Here is a 23,468-nt window from a genome sequence, read left to right as displayed (position 1 = left end):
TTTATAGGAGGGAGGGAATAGTCGCTAGTCAGCACAAGGGCAATGCATTTTTAAAGAGACAGCCCCCCCCCCCCCCAAAAAAAGAAAGAAAAAAAAATCTACCGGCTGCGCAGAAATAACTTCGCGCTGAGCAGCTGAGATGCTGAAACTACAAACCTCAGTATTAACTTTATATCATGCAACACGCATCTTAAAAATCACCTCATCTACTTTATATATATATGTATTTTTTTTAAAAAAAAGGGGCAAAAAGCACCACAATTTAAAACATGCAACCATGTCGCATTTCAATCCAACACTAATAAACAGCTCAGATTATTTTTTTTTCTTTTATGTTTTAAGATGTAAAACCATGGTGAGGGTGAACTGGGGGGGTTTCAGTGGGTTCTGCTGATGCTTTTTTTATTGTTTGCTGCTGCAGTGAGTTTGCAGATCAGCCCTCCTGGGGATCACCTCAGCTGCTGGGCCAGTGACAATTTTCACACTTGCAGCGTCTGGCAAAAGTATTCACATCCCTCCTTCCTGTTTCGTCAAGTTGACACAAGCTTGACTTTATGTCATCAGGATTTTACATGGAAGAGCAATACAAGGTTCAAATGTGTAAAACAGGGAATAAAGAAGGAAAATGAAATATGATTTGTAATCCTCTCCTCTGCCCCTCTTCAGTGGTCAACTCCAGCTTTAACATTTTTGTCTGTTTCACTGTGCGTCTTGTGTCCTACTGTTTCTGCTCTCAGAAGGCAACCAGATCAGTTATGATGCTATTTGAAATCTGCCACATTTGCAAAAATAGCAGGAATTGTTTCATTTCAGTCCAGTGATTAAATCAAAATGTGTTATATGGTCCACGCCAGATGGTTGGCTTTTATTTTTGTTGACTCATCCCTCCAGCATACCCATTCTGGAAACGTCAGAATAGAAAATAAGGCGAAAAATCTAAACATGCAAAATATTCGCACCCCTTCAACTCAAATGTTGTCATAACAACAGCAGACATCTTTGGTTTTTATTGGGATTTTAGGTGACACAACAACACAATCAGCACATTACTGTGAAGCTGGAGGAAAATCATTCATTGTTTTCAACAGAAAATTTGAATAGTTGCACAATGTGTTACGTAGAGTCAGCACTTCTTTTGCTACAATTCCAGACGTAAATTTTTGGGAATATTTCTCTATTTCTATAGATATTCATTTTCAAATCCCCTTCAACAAGATTTAGTTCTGGACCTCAGGACTCTTCCAACACATGAAGGTACTTGGATTTAAATCATTCTATTGGACCTCTGCATTTTTAGGGTTGTTGAACGTGAACCTCTACTGGATCAAGTGTTTTGCAGCCTCCAACAGATCGTCCTGTATTTCGTTTAATGGATTTTACCAACAATTAAAAAAACATTTCTTGCTGACATTCACAATTTCTTCAGCATAATGCTCCCACCACAGTGTTTGATGTTGACCAGGGGGTATGCTGTGCTCAAGGGGATTTGAGCTTTTTCACACACAGTGTGTCGCAGGGAGGTAAAAATTTTATATTTTGGTCCCTGCTTCTCCTGATAAATAAATGAAATATAACAAGACCTGAAGAACACTAAATGATCATAATAATTAAGCGCTATACAGAGTGATGGTCTATCACATTAAATCCTCTAAAGATACCCATGACAAAATATGAAGGTGTTTAAATACTAGAGCAAATCATTTTCCGAAAAAGCAAGGGCTACATTTCAAGCTTCAAACAAAAATGCTTTTGTATAATCTAATTATCACTGGTATGTTTCTGCACGTCTCTGTCTGGTTTAAGATGATGCAAATCACCACATAATGCACAATATTCTGCAGCGCCATTACAGTGTATGTGTCAGTGTGTGAATTCTGCTACAATGACACAGCATTACCCCCAAAATTGAGCTGCTGGTGTGAAGAGCTCTCCGCTCTGAGAATAGAGCTCACCCTGAAGAGCATGTGCAGCACCTATTGATTAACTGGGGGTGAACGAGTTTACCCGGCGCACCTCAACAGAGTCACGAGAATTGTGAATTCACTGATCTGTTGAGATCTAAGATGAAGCGCAGACAAACCAGCACTTTGGTGTTTCCTTTTATCTACTGTTTGTGTGATGACATGCTTTTATAGCACTGACTCCCTAGACAGCCTGGGATAAATCAGCATTTTATGCCTTCCGCTAATGGTTCTTTAAATTTCCTGTGACGCGACTAATAATTACTGACACAGTCATTTCCATCACTCATGTTTGGGTGGCTGAAGGACAGACAAGACATGTGTCTCTCTCAGGGCTACATGGTTTATAAATAGAAAAGAATCATTTGAAAGCAAACGTGAAGTAAGACGATCTCATAATAGCATGTAGATGTATTCAAACTTCTTCAGAGGCTCAATCTATATACTCCACAAATCTGGATACTACGAAAGAGGAGGCAAGAGGAAATACATGTTTAAAAGATAGCATTAGATGTGTACATCATCCTGAATTTATTATCCTTACTTAAGTAAGGAGGTGGCAGTGTCATGCTATGGGGATGCTTGGCTTCAGGAGGGACAGGGAGAATGGCAAGAGGGACGAAGGAGGATACAAGAAATCCTGGAAAAAAAAGAATACATAAAACTCCTGGGAAGGTTTACTTTCCTGTAGTTTTAACCAATATAACTTTATATATTAGAATGAATCAAAGCCCAGACAAGAACTTAAAACTGTATATTGTTTTTTAGATGCTTTCCATTTTATCTGGATAAATTTGAGCTGATTTGCAATGAGGAATGGGCAGAAATGTCAATCAAAAATGCAAAGCTAGTGGAGAAAAGTCAAAAAAAAACCCAATAAAAAAAAGTCCTGCATCTGTAATTGCAGTCAAGGGTGGTTTTGCACAATTTTAACCAGTTTGTTTGTGCGGTTTACAAAATGTCGTACTTTGTAAAAATTCTGCATTATGCACTACTTTTGTTGGTCATATAAAATACCAGTAAAATACAAAAAAAATTAGTTTGTAAGATTGTGAAAAGGTTCAAACTACTTTTGCAAATGGCTATTGGAGTGACATAAAATAAGAAATAAGCAAAACAAAACCCGTATTGTAAATATCCAAGACAACTTGTTCAAAGAGCTATGGCAGGAGGACAGGGGGAAGGAAAGAGCTAGGGGAGAAAAAATATCTACAAATGTGGAAAATGTCTCAGGAGAACAATGTGTTATTTGCATAAATTACGTGCTGCAGTGTAGGCAAGGAGGATGTGCTGAGGATCATAGCTGTCAGGAGTGCCTTTTAGACTGTCCAGTTATTTGAGTCTATGAAGGAATGTGGGGGATGCTTAGGGTTGAAGAAACAGCAGCAAATTGAGCCATGGCAGCCCAGGCTGATGCAGGGATGACAGCAAACACACACAGAATGATCTAAGACAGATGCATCTGGGTGTCATCTGGGTGAGAGGACAGTGGGTCACCTTGTGCAGGGACATTTAGAAAAATGGCTGTCCCAGCAGGCTCAAGTATGACTCAGCCATAATGCAATTAAAATCTGTGTGTGTGCAACCAGATTTCTATATTTGATTAAAGTTTCATTTTGTTGGAATCCATCATTCTGAATAAAGCTAAAAATTTAATGAAACTTAAAAATGGCGTTTATTTTTGGAAGATTGCAAGCAAACAGCGGCTCTTAACAGCTTGAGGGCTGTTGCAGGATAGACTGATTGAAGTTTCTGGAGCCGGGCCTGGCTTCCTCACAGCACCACCTACTGGACAGTCAACAGAACTGCTCGTGCCTTTCACAGATGGACCCACCTGGGGCAGCAGAACCGCGCAGCTACTAACAGGTCATCCACCAAAACAAACCCAGCAGCTGCTTTACCGGTGAAGGTGAGTGAACTGTCCACGGAACTGAAAAGATTACATTAATTTATAGAGTCATAGTCAGAATCATCCGACACAGACAGGTTTAAAATAGAGCACTGAAAAGAAACGGGAAACAAGAGGTACATGATTCAAACAAAGTTTGGAGAATTCAGGAGTTTTGATAATTTAGAGAATTGCAGAAGGGGTAATAACAAGCCTTTGGCTAAGACATACTGGACTTAGTGCTGCACAGGATGGACAGAACCTAAAGGAAGGTGTAGGTCTTGTAAACAAATAAAAAACAATTGAACTTGTAATGATTCAGTGTAAAAGCAAAAAGGAGAAAATGGGGAAATTTAGAAAAGAATAGGAAATTTAAAGAAAAGTTGACCTCTATAATCACAATATTTGTCAACCACAAATAAAAAAATGGTACAATTATTTTTTTAATTTTATGGCTGTGGTTTAATTTTTTGTTTCTTTGGATCCACACTCTTCACAGGAACCTACCTTATTTGCCAACTTGACCTGACAACCTGACATTATTTTTTCCTTTCAGCATTTGGTTCTGTGTCCCACACTCCAGACTGGACGGTGGCGCTAGTGCGCCTCTCGGACTAATGCCAGAAGAAGAAGTCTTCACGGCAGTGAGGTTTTGGACTTCCGGTTGTGAACGAGGGAAAGTTGAACAACCACCAGCAACTATATTATTGTTTTTTTTACTTTTTGTTTTCTTACAATAAACAATGTTGTAGTTTCTGACAAAATGATTCAGTCAACAAGTTTATTGGAAAGCTGGACTCTGGAAAATAACCAACTAGCTTCTAGCTGTAAGGTAAATCCCTGTTATATTTATTTTAACGGCTAAATGTTAGTCATAAGTTTTAGCTATAGTGTTGCTAATTTTCTTCTAAGTTGTGGTGGACCAAGAACGTAAAGTGGCATGTCTGCAGGTAGAAAACTAAGATGCATCCTTATGAAGTTTATCGTTTGTTTTGGACTGATTGTTTCAGCAGCAGGATGGACAAGACGCACCGAACCGAGAGCACAACCTGTTCAGGCAGAGACGATGGTCTTCTGACTTCCACAAACTTCTCAGAAAAATACAAGGTGATTCAGAGTCCTCTATTTTTTTATCCCATTTTTTAAATCTATTTTTTATGGTTTGTTGAAACCAACAAACCAACAATTTTTTTGGTTTGTTGTTTTTTTAATGCCACATTGAAAACCCACTTTAAAGCCTTTTTCTATTTGTTAGACATAACTGTTAATCAGAATAAAATAAATGACAAATAGTACCTTAAGCAAATGAAATAAAGTGATCAAAGTTTACTATTGTTTGAATAATGCAATGATTGTCAACTCCAGAATTTGTTTTGCAAGGACAAGAATAGCCGATTTTAAAATAGAGGCTAAGTTGGTTCTGATGCAAAAAAAAACAACAAAAAACAGCAGAAAAAATGCAACATACCCCACTAGGAAATATAAGACTTCTAATTTCAGTCGCTCAAGGTTAATGTTTTCGGCTTGAGTGTCCAGAATGTTACAAAAACTGCAGAAACAATTGAGAAATTTGACTCTATGAAAGTGTAGCATTTTGAAATGAAAAATTTTAAGGAAATCTGTATATTACTCCTCAAGAAAAGCTCTCATTTATAGCTCATGTGTTTCTTGTCCTGCGTTTATCTCTTTCAGGCATTCCTCCTCATTTGGATCGTGCACAGCTGGAGCTTTCTGTCGTTTATAACACTTGTGTGTGCTTTACTGCTCAGTCTCAGTTTGATGAGGCTGAGCTGCTCCTCACACAGAGCGCCCAGAGATGTAAGTTTCTGTCTGAAAGCACAGGAACCTTTACTGTACTGTTGATCACACCAGCTAGTGCCTTAAAGGTAATCTTAATCAGATAAGGTTTTGCTATCACTCCTACTGTTTATGTTTGTTCCTGGTAGTGCTTCTGATAGCAGGAGATGATCCTGGTACTTCTGATCCTTCTGTGCTTTGGAGAGCAGCTGTTAAATCAGTGACTGGGACAGCTTTGCATCGTTATGTCCTGAGCCTCCTCTGTTTGCAAAGGGGAGTATGGCTGGCCAAGAGCTGCCTGAACGCCGTGCAAGACTTTCAAGTAAGTTTTGAACAAATGTTTTTTTTTGTCCTAAAGAGTTTAGGTGGCAGGTTATTTGTTTGTTTTATTTTCCTTCATTATTTCACCACATATGTCCAGTAATGAATGAAAACTTGGAATGAGTAAACTTTCATTCAACAAATGTCTTTTTCCAAACTTTATTGACATGATCCATTTGTATCAAAAACGCTAAACAGTCCTTCTTCAATAAGACTGCTATTAGTTTTTTTAAAATCTAATAGCTAAAATTTTATTGTTGTTCTGTCTTTTTTTTGCATACAACATGATAAAGTGCAAGCAAAGACTTGTATTTTATGACCTTGCTACTTAAGGCATTGCAGAAATAAATGAAATTAAGTTATTTAGGTATTTATACATAATTAGTTGATGCTGTTTTTTTTTTTTACCACAGTGTAAATGTCAAATATGATCAAACTGAAGTGGAAATAAAAAGAAACGGGGTTAATTTGAGTTTTGAGAGCAGCTCCATAGGGAAATTAATCTTAATCTTTTAAACACTTTAATTTAAATGCAATGTGTAAAATTTTCACTACCCACACATATCACTTTTATTTATCAATTGTATGTATTTTTAACGGATTAATGAGAATTGGAGTAATGAAGATGCTAACATCGTCTAAACAACAACATTTAACACTGGCAGTAATAAAATGAATCTTGTATATGAAAACATACTCACAGACACCGCATTGTCCGAAAAGCTGGATGCTGTTTGTTGTGTATGTGCTATATTCAGGACAGAGTACAGCAAATGGGACAGACTTATAGCATACTTCAGACCTCTTCATGTGTGCCAGAAATAATTTCCTGCAAGGTAGCGGAAAAAACCTCAGTTGGCGTTAAAGTAATTTTAATTTCAAGACTTGCAGCCTGGGATGGGTTCTGCTTTCTTTTTCTGAATTGTTGAGCAGTTTTCCAGAACTTTCTTTAGACCAGTTAGAGTGCTAACTCACAGACTCTCTATATTCCTACAAACCATCCAGTTTGCAGCCATTCTGCCCACCAGATATCTGTCTGTTGCTTCAAGACTCCCCTGAAAATTCAAAACCCAAATGCCTCACTCTTCATCCTAGTCTATCATTTGTTTTCTCAAACTCTGCAGTGTTTTATCTCTGTGTAGGTTTGGTTGTTATCAATGAAAAAAACTACAAAACACTCATTTTCTTTGCTGCAGGAGGAGATGTCTACTTTGGAGGCACAAAGTGGAGCAGTTTGGATTGAAACAAAGGAAAATGTCCTGAATATTCCCATACTAGTTGTAGACCCAAGAAGGCTTGCTGATCTGTTGAAAATCTGCACTGCAATTGTCCAAGGTCAGCAACATTCATACTGGTTGAGTTTTACGATTCTGATTCCAGTATTTGTGACTAAACAACATTTAACATTTAATAATATTTTAGCTCTATGCTCTCTAACACAAACATTTAATTTTTCCATAATTGCACTTTTTTTTCTGAATGGCCAAAGCTATCAGATGAGTTTCTTATAGAGAATTATTAACTATTTTCTTTTATAATGACCTCAACTGAACTTTGTAACAGGGAATTACAGTTTATGGTTAGTAATAAAGTGAAATCACACCAAAATAGTGCGCCATGTTGGAAGAGTCAAGCTGTTAGAAGACAAAAACAAGAACAGGAAGAATGACATTGGAAAGATAAGTCAGTCTTTCCAATGTTAGTTATTTTAAAGCTATTTGACTCAAATAGAATAGAAGAGAATAGAGTATTCTTTATTGATCCCCAAGAGGAACTCGCTTATTAATGAATGATCATATGTTAATAAAAACTATTATATATCATCATATATTTCTGTAGTCATTTAGGTTGTTGGGAAGTTTAAAGCCCCAAATATATGTTTCAGAGTGCAGTAAAAGTAGTGTTTATCACAATTTCTTTCCTTGTAATGCTTCAAAATCAGTTGAGACATTTGGAAATTTTAATGCAAAAAAGTTTGGATTGTTAAAATGAGAAATTTGTAAGATTGACCAGATCTGACACCTCACTTGTTTCCTTCTTCAGCTAAGACGATCAATGCTATTCCTCTCCTGTTAGCGGGTGTTGATGAATAACAATCCAAGTGGTTTTGCTCTTCTTCCTTTGTTTTAATAAGGTGCAGAAAGGCTGACCGAAGGTTGGAGTGTGCTTTCTGCTCTGCAGGCTGATTCTGCCTCGCCTGCTCCCAGAGCTCTCGTCGCTTACACACACCTCCTCTCAGGTTCCTGCCTCGCCCTTATGGTACATAAAGCCGCTCAGACCAGCCACTGATAACAGAAAACGTAGAGTGCTGGGTTGTTTCATTGTCGTGAGCATGTGTGTGTTTGCACTTGACTCTAGAACCGCCCTCAAATGGCACTGCAGTGTTACCGAAAGGCTCTAGAGACAGACCCCGGCTGTGTTTCTGCTCTCTATCAGAGCGCGCTCATCTACAGGCAGTTGGAAAACTTGCAGGCGGAGATACAGGCTCTTCGCATACTACACTCGGTGAGTAACCAAAATAAGAATATTTTCCCAAATAATAGGATGCTTTTTGTTGTCTCTCATGTTAATGGATACAAATAAATTGTTTTCATAATAATTAGTGGTTGGCTTCCAAAAGTATTAATATCCTTAAATACTTCCATGTTTTGTCAATTTATGACCAAAATACCTAAATGTCTTTTATTAGGATGTTGTTTAATAGCCCAACACAAAGTAGAAAGGATAATTACATGTTCTCATTTTTAACCAATATAAAGGTTTTACAAAATCACCCTTTTACAGCGACAGGGACTAAGATTTAGGTCTAGATTTTTGACTCTGTCAGTCCATGAATGTTTGCATAAACTTTGATCTAAACCATAATCTGATTCTATGTTTAGCATTGTTTTCCTCCTGTTTTTTTTTTTTTTATCTGTTGCAGCCTCTAACAGGTTTTCTTCCAAGATTGTTCTGAATTTAGCAACAACTATTTTCACTCTTGCATCTGATGGAACACATCCTCACAGCATGATGCTGACTCTACCATGTTTTTCTAAGGGGCTGGTATGTTCAGGGTGATGTGCAGTGTAGGATTTTTTTTTGCATCATACATTGCTGCTCAGGCCAAAACATTAAATCACACACAGGTTGATTCCAGAACCTAATCAGGTGTTTATTTAGGCATTTCAGTGTAAAGGGGACTGAACACAAGCTTTCATCATTCTTCTGAGATCTTTAAGTTGGAAAACAGTCCTGGATTTTCTTCCACATATTAAATATGCACTACTATAAAACATATAGTAGTGGGTTGTGGAACGAATTGTAACAAAATTGGAAAATGCTTAAAGCATATAAATGCCTTTCCCCAAATACTGTGTTTTGTAGTTGACTAGATGAGCAAATAAGTGAAAAACTAACTTTTTATCTCTGAAAAATATTAAGTGAGTTCCAAGTCTGGATACTGAAACAACAAACCTCTTTTCTTCCATAGATATTGCTGTTACCCTCAAGTACAGAACCTGCCATGGCTGCAGGCCATCTCCTCTCACCGTCCTTATTTCTCTGCAGCCAATCACTGAGCAGCCTGCTCTCTGTCCCGTCTGCCCTCAGTGTCCTTCACAGTCTGGCTCTCAAATGCGTGATCCACGGCAGGTGAGAAAAGCAGCATGGTGTCCACGTGAATTCCTTTCACCGGCACAGATCGTGTATTTGAGAACATGTTAACTTCGTTGCTAAGAAATGACAGTATTTCTGGTTGTTTAGGGTATCAGAAGGCGTGGAGTGTTATCTGGACCTGCTTGCTGCTCTTCAGTCAGAAGATCAGCATGGAGTAAGAGCAAACATGTTGACAAACCATTTCCAAGAAGTGATCAATGAAGTAGTATTTATGAAAAGTGTTGCATTGCCTGTTTATGGCCTTAGGTTCATGCTGCAGGCTCCACCCTCCCCAAGTTACCTAGACTCTACCTTGAGGCTGGAGCTGCCTTACTGATGGCCCAGCGGCCTGCAGACTGTCTGGCGCTTTGTGATGAAGTCATAGAGGCGACTCTGGATCTGATTCCAGAAAAAGTGTTGTTGGAGGATCCAGGGGATGGGAAAGTGGACAGGAGCAGGGAGATGACAGAGGAGACAGAAAATGGGTTGGTAAGGCTGCTCTGGACAGCAGCAGCTTACCTCCTTCAGGGTCACTGCTACTCTCAGCTGAAGGACTGGAAGCAAGCAGTAACCCACTACACAAGGTCTGCAGTTCTGGTTCTAGACTGGTTTTACTCAGACTGTTTCTATGTGGAATTCTGAATAAATACACAACATGGTTTTCTGCACTGTAGGTGTATCAACCTGTTGGTGAAGGTGCACTATAAAGACACAGGTGGAGTATTTTTTAAAAGAATTTTGAAGTGGATCTCTAGTCAGTCTCTTCTTAATTGCATGTTTCCTTACAGGTTCCTCACTGCAAATGCCCTGCACTGATGAAGATGCTAAGCAAGGTGTAGACTTGTGTGTCCTCCAAAGACTAAAGGGACTTTCCTTAGCTGGTAGGGGGATCAGCTTCGCACAGATAGACCGACTGAGAGAGGCTCTCAGAGACCTTCATCTCAGCCGGCAGGCCCACCCAGGTATGCACCCCACAGCTGTGAATAATGATTAAAGATGCATAGCTCACAGTGTCCTCCGAGTTCTGATCCGAGCGTATATGATAGTATGTTAGCGCTCTAAAATAAAATAAAATATTTGTTTGTTTTACATGTCGATGTATGGGGAGTAATGCCATGTTTGGAATATAAATTAGTATCATAAATGCCTTCAAATTTGTCATCAGATCAGGATCTCAAAAAGAAGGTTTTAAATTTCTATGGTAAACTCTACTAGACCATCTCCAAGCAGTGTATTGTTTTTGTGACAACAGTTGTTCATATTATAAAAGAGTATGAGGTTAACATGGTTATGGACACAAAAGGAAAATTATCCAAATTCATCCAGGCTGAACTCTGAGGTTAGCAGTGATTGGTGCAAATAGTTCTGCAATAGAGAATCAAGTTAAGGGTGACATTTATTTCATCAGGGCCATTTTCATTTGTTTATATATAACCTTCAGCTGGCCCAATAATCTAAAACAATGCTGTCATTGGATGCCATTTAACGTTTGTTGATTTTTAGCAATGTTCTTGTTTGCTGCAAAAAGTAATCATAAAGGCACTGTTGTAATCACATCCTCTGTTGTACAGAGGATGTGATAATACAGATGCAAAAATAACCTGTCTATAAACAAGAAACCACAAAATACAGATCAAATGTCTGTGGAAATACTCAGCCCACCTGCAGGCTTTGTAAATGGAAAGTGGGCTGCTTTCTAGAGGTGAACATGTCAGATTGTGTATTTTTGTAATTTGATGATGTCAATGTGTCGAAATAGAAGGAAATATGTTATTTAAAACCACAGTGTGTGTACTTGTATTACATTGTCCTGTTTTCAATCACATGATCGTTCAATCTTTTCGGCTTCAGAGGGTGTGAATGCCAGGCGGTGGTGTGGTGAGGTCCTGTGGAGGCTGGACAGGAAGCAGGAGGCGGCTGCTTGTTGGGAACAGACCCAGAGCTGTCCCATTCCATCCTTATCAGAGTGAGATACTTTAAACTCTGCTCTTGCACAGGCTTTTCCTTTTTACTGAATTTTATATCAACCAGTAACAATCTGATAGTTTGGAGTTTGGGGCTTTAAAAGGAAGAAGTGAAAAAAAAATTAGAAATTGTATAATTTGAATTATTTAGGTCTGATCGAAAAACTATCTACAAATAGGAGAACCTATTTGTAGATAGGTTTTCCCTATCTAGAAATAGGGAAAACCTAATTATAACCTGTTTTTAAGCTAACTTCAGTCCTGCTCTGAGACCCCAATTGTTGTGCTAAACGATGAAGGAAAATAAAAGATGTAAAACAGTTTTTGGTTGTTAAAGTGCTCTGACACCATCTATTAGCAGCAGTAAGTACATACGTATAAATCTGGTTCAGCATTCAATCAACAAACTTATTTTAAAATGTATGCATTGACAGACAAAAAAAAACAAACAAAAAACAATCGCTCAGTAGTAACTTCTACCTGACCTCTTATAACAAAATTTTATGGTGGGAACCTCAATTCTCTTGCAGGGCTCTTCCTGTGTATGCACAAGAACTTCAGTCTGGACCATTGCTGGATTTGGCAGAGCTGCACCAAAAACTACAAGAACCTGGTCCTGCCTAGCCGGTTTAGAGAATGAAAAAGTAAGTCTAATCGCTTCATGAATGTTTGGTGATCGCCTGTGCAATAAAACTCAAAATGCTAGCACAAAAAAATATGACGAGAATGAAATAAAGAAACCACATTTATGAAAACCCATCACTTGATCTGTGTCTGCACATTTCTCTGTAGGTATGTTAGTGTCAGTTAAACTGCAGCTGCAGAATTTGCTTTTCAGAGCAACCACCCTGCAACTTTTAGATGCTTTCCTGCCCTGGCACACCTGAATCAAATGAATGACTTATTATCTCTGCAGGTTGAATGCCCTTTGATTCAGATGTGTTGTGGAAGAGATGCATCCAGAAGTTGCAAAATAGCAGCTGTCAAAAATAGGACTTGGATAGCCTCTAGACCAGGGGTGTCAAACTCTAGTCTTCAAGGGCCAGTGTCCTGCAACTTTTAGATGTGCCTCTGCTGCGCCACACCTAAGTAGAATAATTAGGTCATTAGCAAGGCTCTGGAGAACTGATCTACATAAGAAAGAGGTAATTAAGCCATTTCATTCCAGTGTTTTGTATCTGTGGCACATCTAAAAACTGTGTGATGTATTCATGATTACACAGCTGATGACTCCACCACCTGAAAAACATCTTGCAAGTTGGGGCTTTGAGAACTTTTGTTATAATGTAAAGAAATTAAACAGATTCTGAATAATACTTTTCATTCATCCTTTGTCTTCTACTGTCCTAGACTAAGTTGAAGGGGAAATGGGTCCAGGAGTTGTGCATCAGGAAGACACTGAAACCTAACCTGGAGGAAGCAACGCAACTTTTTCCTGTTGAGCCTCAGATTTAGAAGTGAATCTTCACCCCAGTCACTTCATAGGTGGCTTCAAACCATTCCCGTGTGCCTGGAGGATTGTGGTTTCAAAATTCCAACAACCATTTTATTTGCAAAAAAACAAAACATAGCCTGATTTTCCAAAAACCAGACACTCTACAGGTGTATGGAGGGAACATCACAAACAGGAGCTATGGACACTGGCAAAAAGTTTGACATTGTTCTGCATTTTGTTGATTCACAAAACTCATAAGGATCAATTGTGGCATAATGTTCTGTGTTGCTATATCCTTCAATATGTGACTGTTATTCCTGGTTTGATGTACACTAACCACTGAAATGTCTAAAAATTGTAAAATTATACAAATCATGGATAAGGACAGTGAAATTGGAATAAGTTCAGATGAGCTGTTGAACTACATCTCCACCTTCAAAGTTGGGACTGGAAATGACATGTTGTCAATCACTGTACTTAAGCACTATGTCAACTGTATAATTTTGATTTCAAAAAGCCTTGTTTTTTGTTTTCTTTCTTTCAACGTATGTTTTCTGCCTTAGGGAAAAAATTGGTATGACTATCTGCTCTGTAGAAGTACAGTAAATTACATTGTTTTAGACAGAATTATTTTTGAAACAAAAAAGTCAGGCTTAATTTTTGAATATTTTCAGGAGAAAAAAAAAGTCAATTTCTTTCAGTCACAAATAATTTTAAAGCCTGGACTGTGGCAACATCACTGTTACTACTAGCAAAACAAAAAATTTACAGGATTTATATCAACGCGGTGAGCGTTAATTGGATGAATGGTCTTTAATAATAGGCCAATAGAAAATAAACTTAACGACCTCTTCTTTCTTCTTTGTAACTGGCTAAACTTCAGAAGTGCCCTTGGTGACGATAGCTTCTACACGTCTGATTGGTGCCCGAATTTTTTCCAGCCAATCAGAAAGCAGATTGTGTATAACTCATGGTATAACCGTAAAGAAGGCAAAGGAAACTGCTGCTCTTTCGTGTGAATGCACTGAGAACGTCTAGTAGCGAAACCGGTCCAGCTCCTTTAACATTTAGCTAGAATTTCTATATTTATTACCAGCAAACCAGGTGGACGACCATGGCTTCGGGAGGGGAGTAAGTATACAGAATCTTCAGAATTGCTCAAAGGCGTATTTTTTGTTGCAGTGGCAGCTAAGTATTACCCTTTAAATGTCTAACGTTCAGAATGCTAATACATGTCGAATTTGCTAGCATGGGAGCTAATGGGGTCAGTTACTTCATCCTTCGCAGTATTTTCTGTAGGTTAAACGTACTACCATTTGTATGTTGGCTTCTTTAATTGTTATTAAACTGTTGTCACCACACACGGTCCTTCCTGGTCGGTTAACGGTATTCACTAACTCAGTTGTATGACTTCACAAAGCGCAGTCATCGCTACTCGAATGCTAGCTTTAGCTTAGCAACACTGTCAAGGCCAAAGCCATCCGCGATCAAAATTGGCCTATTCACCGGTCCTGGTAACTCATTATTTAAAGTTTGTATTAAAATGTGAAAACATTATATTTCAGCTGTCCAGCTTGTCAAAAGTTTACCCGACAAGCTAACGATTCTACGGGACCAAACGGTTGTGACGAACTGCTATGCTAAACGGTGCACCAACGCAGGCTAATTCAATTTAGGCGATCGGCAAGCCTTTATGGACCTATTCAGTTAGAATAAAACTCTTGAAATTAGCTTTCTAATCACAGCATAAACAAGGTTACGTTGAGATTTTGCCAGTCGCAATGTAGTTTTAATGGGATTTCTTAAAAGGACGAAGCCTGCTAACAAAGTTTTTTTTCCTTGGATTCTTTTGCTGTGTCATCTGCGTTCCCTTGCTCGCCAGCCGGCTAGCTACAGGCTAACGTTAGCATGCTGTCAACGTAAAAAGGAAACTACCAAAATATTCAGCGAAGTTTCTAGAAAAGGGCGACATTTTAAATTTAGCTTAGTGCTTGGTGTGGTCTTATGACTGTAGAAAAGTATTATTGAATTTTCTGTGCGTAACGTGATTTGGTGGTAGTTGGGATGTTGAGCAAACGACCTGTTTGCTCATATCAATACAACGTGGGCCACATATCTTTAGCAGGATTATCTATATAAATGTAAACACTGCGCCACAGAGGCAAATTAACATCCTTGTTATATATTTGAACAGTAAGGTAAAACTTACTGTTTGTTTTTTTGTTTAAAAAAAAAACTTCTCCATTATAAGACATTTCTTACCAGTTGGCATTGTTATAATCAACAGGCTCAGATTGCTCTGCATGTAATTAGAAAAGAGTATGATTGATTGGTGGTATTTTATGAGTTCAATAGGTCTGAGTGGAATTTGAACTGAATTTTATTGGGTAGAGGTGGACCTTTTTATAAAGTGGCTTAGTTTCCAGCTCAAATTTCTTGTGGGTGATGCTAAAGAAGTGAATTGCCCAAAATAAAACAAAATCTATTTCACTCATGGTCAATTTTTATTTTCTCATTGTGCCAACAACTCCATTTGAATTTTATTGTTTAAATATTTTTATTAATAATTTGTCATAAAAAATGATTCAGTGACACAAAGTAATTGTATTTCATTATAAACAGTTTTACATTATCCTTCCATTTAGTTTGATTTTGATTCCTTTTTGGAAGTTGACTTGCCTAAGATATGGAAGATCATGACTAAATAGCAAACAAAATAAGTTTCCTTAATGCAGAGTATTAAGAAATCAATTTTAATTGTCAAATTGATTATGAAACATGACACGATTTTCTACCAGGTCAACATTTGAATGCAAAATCGGCAGGACACAAAAAAAAGTCTTATACAATGAAGATTTTGGTACACACAATTCTTTAATTTGCATTTACTTTCAGGATGTTTCATTGAGCCCAGCTGTGATCAGAACTAGGGGTGGAGCATGTGGACCCATAATGCTATTACAATAGTTTCACAGAATATAACAATAAAATGCTTAAAAACTATTCTATTTTAGATAACTGTAATCATTGCCCCACAAACACAAATGCTGTTCTTGAATAATATAACTATTTGTATCTAAATGGTGCACAGTACCTTGATTTAATCAATATTTTCAACTATTTTTCAAAATATCATATTTTATGAGATGCTGTCTTTTAACAAATGGTAAAAATATTAATTAGAATTTATCATGGCAATTATGAATCAAAACTTTTCCATCCCAAACAATATACAATGAAATAAATGCCCACCCCTAATCAGAACCATAATCATTGATATTGTTTTCAGAAAATAAGGCGCAGTTAATTTTAAATTCAATATTAAATAGAATTTGAAAATTTTGTTTGGATTGATATTCCAAACGTCACCAAGGGACCCTCAGTAGTCAGTATTAATCAAAAATGCCAGAACACAACAACAAATAAACCTTTGTACAATATTATAGATGTAATCTGAATGTTTTTATTTACTGGAACAAATGGAACGAGGTTGGGATGAAAATAAAAAAAATATTTGACCTTGAGCCAATAAAATATGGCACTAGGATTTGCAAATTACCATGTTTTCATACTGGAGTTCTGTATAATTAAAAAAAAATTATGTCGCCATTGGTTTTAAGTGCAAATGTTATTTTCTGCATAAACATTTGAGTATTTTGCTAATTAAAAAAGGGCCCTTGTGCTGAGGAGTAAGATTATTCAGTCTGACCCTTTCTTCTGTTTCTCCTCTGTAGATCCAAAAATGATGACCTACAAACTGCCATTCTGAAGCAAAAGAGCAGACCCAACAGACTGATTGTTGATGAATCTATCAATGAAGACAACAGCGTGGTCTCTCTTTCTCAGGTAAACATTGAGAGGTTTTCCACCCACTCAACAGCTGGAGAAACAAAGTCGGATTACGATTTGGTGAGTTTCAGAATAACGCAAGTTATCAATTCAATGTTTTGTATCTTAGGCCAAGATGGACGAACTGCAGCTCTTCCGTGGTGACACAGTTCTGATGAAGGGGAAGAAGAGGCGGGAGACTGTGTGCATCGTGCTCTCAGATGACACCTGCTCTGACGAGAAGGTCCGGATGAACAGGGTGGTCCGCAACAACCTGAGGGTCCGTCTTGGTGACGTCATCAGGTGAGGGAAAACGGAATGTTGTCCAACTTTCACCTACATATATATATATGAATGTTAAGCCATGCTAAGTAATGTCTTCCTCAGCATTCAGCCTTGTCCTGATGTGAAGTACGGAAAGAGGATTCATGTCCTCCCTATAGACGACACAGTGGAGGGCATTACTGGCAACCTGTTTGAAGTCTACCTGAAGCCATACTTTCTGGAGGCTTACAGACCGATCCGCAAAGGTGACTTCCACACCCCATTGTTGCTTTTAACCTGTACAGATATAAGTAACTTATTTTTTGTCCCCCTTTGACTTGTAAAGGTGATATTTTCCTGGTCAGAGGCGGGATGAGAGCCGTGGAGTTCAAGGTAGTGGAGACTGATCCATCCCCCTACTGCATAGTTGCTCCTGACACAGTCATTCACTGTGAGGGTGAGCCAATCAGGAGAGAGGTATGAACACATTTGTCCATATGTTTTAATTCTTGTTATAAATGATGTGAAAACTAAAATGTTGAGTCTTCCACCTGCAGGATGAGGAGGAGTCTCTGAATGAAGTGGGCTATGATGACATTGGAGGAGTTAGGAAGCAGTTAGCTCAGATCAAAGAGATGGTGGAGCTGCCTCTCAGACATCCTGCACTGTTCAAGGCCATTGGAGTCAAGGTCAGGCACTTGATTTTATTTTATTTTTTTCTTATTCAAATATGGAGCAAAACTTGACCTTTTTTATTATAACTGCGAATTGGAATTCAAACAGAAGTCACATTCAACAGATTGATTACAGTTTATTTGATCTTTCAAACAAGCCTCTTAAACCTTTATATCACAAGGAGACTTGAGTTATTAATTTACTCTTTGAATGAAGTTAGATTTTGAGAAAGTTGTAGTCTTCAAATGTTTCTGCCCTTTCAGCCCCCACGTGGCATTCTTCTATATGGACCACCTGGAACTGGAAAAACCTTGATTGCCAGGGCTGTGGCCAACGAAACAGGAGCTTTCTTTTTCCTAATTAACGGTGTGTACACTTGGCAACATTTCTGTTTTGAAAGCTGCTTGTATATAGTAGAAATGCTGCCTCTAAACCTGAGCCTTGATTTTTATGCTTTCAGGCCCTGAGATCATGAGTAAGCTGGCTGGAGAGAGTGAGAGTAACCTGAGAAAGGCTTTTGAGGAAGCGGAGAAGAATGCTCCTGCCATCATCTTTATTGATGAACTTGATGCAATTGCTCCAAAGAGAGAGAAGGTGAGTGTAAAGTGGTGCAATGCCTGCCTAATAGATTTCAAAACCTTTTTAGAGCTTGCAATAGACTGAAAGTGCACAGTGATTATTCTGTAGAACATTCCTGTTCATTATGCACAGCTATTTTTTTGCTCCTATTGCAAAATCTGTTCCTTCTACATAATTGCATTGAGTGTTTTGTTTGTTTTCCAGACTCATGGAGAGGTGGAGAGGCGCATAGTTTCCCAGCTGCTGACTCTTATGGATGGCCTGAAACAGAGAGCTCATGTGATTGTCATGGCAGCCACCAACAGACCAAACAGCATTGATCCAGCTCTCAGGAGATTTGGTAAATATTCTTAATTTTTTTCCATGCGGATATGCGTGTTAATTTGAGGCTTTTTTTTTAAAGCTGTGCTTCTTTTGGTTTATGCTGATTAGAGCTGGTAATGAGTACTTGTTTCCCCTCAAATATTATGGCAAATGCTGTTCTCTATAATGAACATGAACTCAGTTTAAATAATTGCTGCATCAAAATGGTCATTTTACTACCTGACAGTTTTATATTAACAGTTCTAAGATGCACTGTAGTCCTTATTATACAGGTTATTGTCCCTTGGGACTAAATTTCAGTTTCATTTTGTAATTAAGATAGGGGTTTTCCTACAAAACAAAATATTGCATAACAGCGCAGGCATTTATTGTTGTTGGCTCTGGAGATCAGAGCACACTCTGTCAGTCATGTCCATCTCTATCCCTCTAGTTCTGCATTTTTAACGCATGACTTAATGTTTATGACAGGCTTTATGGAGGGTGGGAAATAGATTGTGCTCAGTTTCAAATACACATCTAGTGCTTCATCTGAGAAAAGGGTTTTAAATTATGTTGACATCCATCTCAAATGTGTATCATTTTAAAACCACTGAGCGCTTTGTACCGACTTCCACTTCCAGGACGCTTTGACAGAGAAGTGGACATTGGCATCCCTGATGCGACCGGCAGGTTGGAGATTCTGCAGATTCACACCAAGAACATGAAACTAGCTGACGATGTTGACTTGGAACAGGTTTGTGCACATTACTCCCATTAGGATATATGACTCGGAAAGAGGGGTGCTTTTTATGTTTGTTTGTTTCTTTTTTTAATAACTACGCCATAAGTAACATTCTGCCATTTATATCCTAACTTTTTGTTCCAATAAACTGGCTTAAGTAAACTTGATGCATATGGATAATTAGTCTAAGTATACTTTGGTTTGTCATATTTAAATTTCCCTACGTATTTTGTCTTACAAAAAGTTTTAAATGAGAGAATATTTACATATATGGATGGCCCTGAAAGAACTCCTAATATGCAATTCCCAGTTTTGAAAACTCATGGAGCTAACAAATCATTTACTTTTAATCTCATCAGTTCTTATATTCAGTTTTATTAGATATGACTGCATAATCAAAGATTTCAGAAATTTGTATTTTTGCTGAAATTGCTGAATTTTAAGTATTGTCTTAACTGTGGCGACCTTTTGAACCACAATTACAGTGCCCTCATTGAGAATCTTAACATTTTTGTTTGCAGGTGGCCAACGAGACCCACGGCCACGTCGGTGCGGATCTGGCGGCTCTCTGCTCCGAGGCCGCCCTGCAGGCCATTAGGAAGAAGATGGACCTGATCGACCTGGAGGACGAGACTATTGATGCCGAAGTCATGAATTCTCTTGCCGTTACCATGGACGACTTCAAGGTAAACCTGTAATCTGATCGCTTCAAATGGATTTTAGGTGCCTCAGTTGGCCAGTAATGGCTGTCTTTGTCGATATTAACTCGGTCAACACTGTGTTGCAGTGGGCTCTGAGCCAGAGCAACCCATCAGCTCTGAGGGAGACGGTTGTTGAGGTTCCCAATATCACCTGGGACGATATTGGAGGTCTGGAAGATGTCAAGAGGGAGCTGCAGGAGCTGGTGCAGGTATGAGAGAGATTATGCTAGAAAGGGGTTCTTTATTCTTTTCAAACTTGGAGTATTTTCTTACTGTAACACTGTTGTCTCTCTGTGCATAATTCAGTACCCTGTGGAGCATCCAGACAAGTTCCTAAAGTTTGGCATGACCCCATCCAAGGGTGTGCTTTTCTACGGTCCTCCTGGTTGTGGTAAGACTCTGCTGGCCAAAGCCATTGCCAATGAGTGCCAGGCAAACTTCATCTCCATCAAAGGACCCGAACTGCTCACTATGTGGTTTGGAGAATCTGAGGCTAATGTCAGAGAGATCTTTGACAAGGTATGTTCTCTTTGTTTTTGTTTTTTTTTCTTCTTCCAGGTCAGTCCATTTAAATCCAGGCCTTCAGAGGAACAGTCTTAAGTCAGTTTCCACATCAAAATAAATGCATAAAAAATAAAACGGAGTATAAATAAAGGTTGCATTAGTTTTATTTCATATAGAACAAATGTAGTGCTTCTCATGTTGACATATTTAATTCATCTTTTTATTTGCCATGTCTTAATTGGAATTTTTGTTAAATGTAGTTTTGTTTATGAAAATAGTTATTTAGGTAGAAAACAAATGGCTCTGAAACGCAATGTGGATGTTTGCAAGGGAACAGTTGCTCAGATGGATGAGAGAATCTGTAAAATAAACATCTAATAACATTTCACAGCTTTGATGGCATCTTGATCTTGAATCAATTTTTCAACTGAGACTGTTTTGTTACCAACTCATAGAACACTTTTTTTATTAACTTTGACAAGTTGATTAAGTGAATAAAATCCTTAGCTTTGCTCTGAATTTAGTTTTAGTTTTGGATAATTTTGTATGTATCATATAACATGCAAACAACATATTCATGTTCTCAGTGTCCCCAAGTATATTTAATTTGGATATGAACACGTACAGAACTTTCAAATATAAAACGTACCCCGTCTTAAAACCGTTGTCCTTGTGTCCTCAGGCTCGTCAGGCTGCTCCGTGTGTCCTCTTCTTCGACGAGTTGGACTCCATAGCTAAGGCTCGCGGCGGCAACGTTGGCGATGGCGGCGGAGCCGCCGACCGTGTGATCAACCAGATCCTGACCGAGATGGACGGCATGTCGAGCAAGAAGAACGTCTTCATCATCGGCGCCACCAACAGGCCAGACATCATCGACCCGGCCATCCTGAGACCTGGCCGTCTGGATCAGCTCATCTACATCCCTCTGCCAGATGAGAAGAGCAGGATCAGCATCCTGAAGGCCAACCTGCGCAAGAGTCCCATCAGCAAGGTGATTGCGCTGTTTGTTCATGGTCTATTTACTGGCATCTTTGAGTTGAGTGTAATGATATTGCATTGTATTCTAGTAAAGATCTCCTAAATACCTTTCAGTCAAGTTTATTTGTACAGCACATTCCAGTAACAAGGCAGTTCAAAGTGCTTTACATCATAAAAACATAAAGTCATAAACATTTCCAATAGAGAAGCCAGTAACAAACGTTACATTTTGTGGGGTGTTATCATCAGAATCAATAAACATTAAATAATCAACACACAGCAACTTTAACATTTATGTGTTTAGAAGAGACTTTTAGGCTGACTGTGAAATCAAACCCAAAACAAGATACTAAGCAATTTTTACTTTTTTTTTTAACCCTAAAGGATGTGGACTTGGACTTCTTGGCTAAGATGACCAATGGCTTCTCAGGCGCTGATCTCACAGAGATCTGCCAGCGGGCCTGTAAGCTGGCCATCCGAGAGAGCATCGAGAACGAGATCCGCAGAGAGCGGGAGAGGCAGACGAACCCATCAGCCATGGTCAGTGCTCTGTGAGGCAGAGCGTCTGCTCCCTGCTGCTCAACGCCTCATGATCTCACCCAGAACTCCTTCATCTCTGTCCTTGTAGGAGGTAGAAGAGGATGACCCCGTGCCAGAGATCAGGAAGGACCACTTTGAAGAAGCCATGCGGTTTGCCCGTCGCTCTGTCAGCGACAACGACATCCGCAAATACGAGATGTTTGCTCAGACACTGCAGCAGAGCCGAGGCTTTGGCAGCTTCAGGTATACTTTCCGATGGGTTTGACCTACTTATGCCTCTTAGATTTGTTCTTATTGGAGGGCATAAAGTGACTGATGAGTAATCAGCACATTATTTGGAAACCATAGCTGTCATTACAAAAGATATTCTTAATTAACAAATTACTACGTTCTTAAATTCTGTTTTATTAGTATCACAATCCCAATCAGTTTACATTTTGACTCAAAGTTTATCTGAAATGATTTGATGCTGGAGCTGAATATCTTTCTTCTTCTTCTCCTCCCTCCCAGGTTTCCCTCCAGCGCTGCAGGTGGCAGCGGTCCAAGTCACGGCTCTGGTGGAACTGGTACTGGCCCAGTGTTCAACGAAGATAATGACGACGACCTTTATGGATAAATACCTACTGCCCCCCAGTGGTCGGTCATGGGATCACACCTGTACAAATTCTCACCAGATTCCACATTTTTAGGACTTTGTGCTTCTTTCATGTGTTCCCTTCTTTTTTCTTTTTTTTTCCTTTATTTTGTATAATTTCTCTTGGAAACAGCATGTAGCCACTTGGTTTGCCCTGACTTTGATGTGGGTGGGGGACTGGGATGACGAAAATGGAAGGTGAGTGACCGCAAATGAGGATCAGAGAAGGCGGGGTTGGCGTTTTTTTTGTTTTGTTTTTGTTTTTTTTGTTTTTTCAGTGGCTTCATTGTCAGTATATCTCAAAAAATACATGAATGGCTATAGTGATGGGGATTTCTGCTAGACTCTGAATGAAAAACATTGCTGATGACTTTTTTTTCTTTTCTTTTTTAAAATAAACAGTAGCATATAATGTATTACAAATTTGTCAAGGTTATGTTGTTGCAAATAAAATCTCACTAAATGGAGACGTTACTAAGGTCTCTCTGCTGTTTGTTTAGATTAGTTTAAGGGTTTTTAAGGCTTGATTAAGATTTTATTGCAATTTCTATTAGGATGCCATGTCATTTGCTATTATTTTGCTCTCATTGTTTTATCAAGTACAAAGTCAGAACAGTCATCCATCAGGAACTTTAGGGTTAAATTTAAAAAAGCTTGTCTCTGCTTTAGAGACCCTGAGTTAATATTCCAGCAGAACTTAGTTTCTCCTTACTTTCAA

General features: G+C 38.6%; 2 protein-coding genes across 4 annotated transcripts; both read left to right on the top strand.

Moving 5' to 3' along the window:
- Positions 1–4,513: 4,513 nt before the first annotated feature.
- On the top strand, positions 4,514–13,622 carry fancg (FA complementation group G). Of its 3 annotated transcripts, none has more exons than XM_055049045.1 (15): positions 4,514–4,681; positions 4,863–4,956; positions 5,542–5,667; positions 5,796–5,968; positions 7,164–7,302; positions 8,102–8,226; positions 8,326–8,472; positions 9,440–9,600; positions 9,712–9,778; positions 9,871–10,187; positions 10,278–10,318; positions 10,392–10,565; positions 11,455–11,569; positions 12,098–12,211; positions 12,918–13,622. In XM_055049045.1, the coding sequence occupies exons 1-14, from the start codon at positions 4,613–4,615 to the stop codon at positions 12,189–12,191; spliced, it is 1,842 nt and encodes a 613-aa protein (XP_054905020.1). In that variant the 5' UTR covers positions 4,514–4,612; the 3' UTR covers positions 12,192–12,211; positions 12,918–13,622. The 3 variants fall into 3 exon arrangements, with proteins under 3 accessions (XP_054905020.1, XP_054905021.1, XP_054905019.1); XM_055049046.1 differs by having other exon boundaries at positions 4,860–4,956; positions 8,108–8,226; XM_055049044.1 differs by having other exon boundaries at positions 4,860–4,956.
- Positions 13,623–13,970: 348 nt separating this feature from the next.
- vcp (valosin containing protein) lies at positions 13,971–23,224 on the top strand. Its single transcript, XM_055049043.1, has 17 exons — positions 13,971–14,133; positions 16,737–16,848; positions 16,961–17,133; positions 17,218–17,360; positions 17,441–17,571; positions 17,652–17,783; positions 18,033–18,135; positions 18,230–18,363; positions 18,553–18,688; positions 19,293–19,405; positions 19,915–20,079; positions 20,181–20,303; positions 20,401–20,613; positions 21,281–21,589; positions 21,961–22,116; positions 22,205–22,359; positions 22,627–23,224. The coding sequence occupies exons 1-17, from the start codon at positions 14,117–14,119 to the stop codon at positions 22,730–22,732; spliced, it is 2,421 nt and encodes an 806-aa protein (XP_054905018.1). The 5' UTR covers positions 13,971–14,116; the 3' UTR covers positions 22,733–23,224.
- Positions 23,225–23,468: the final 244 nt, after the last annotated feature.

The sequence above is a fragment of the Poeciliopsis prolifica genome, unplaced genomic scaffold (assembly GCF_027474105.1).
Source record: "Poeciliopsis prolifica strain line A6 unplaced genomic scaffold, Auburn_PproV2 SCAFFOLD028, whole genome shotgun sequence".
NCBI lineage: Eukaryota > Metazoa > Chordata > Actinopteri > Cyprinodontiformes > Poeciliidae > Poeciliopsis > Poeciliopsis prolifica.
This window is presented reverse-complemented; position numbering and strand designations above follow the sequence as displayed.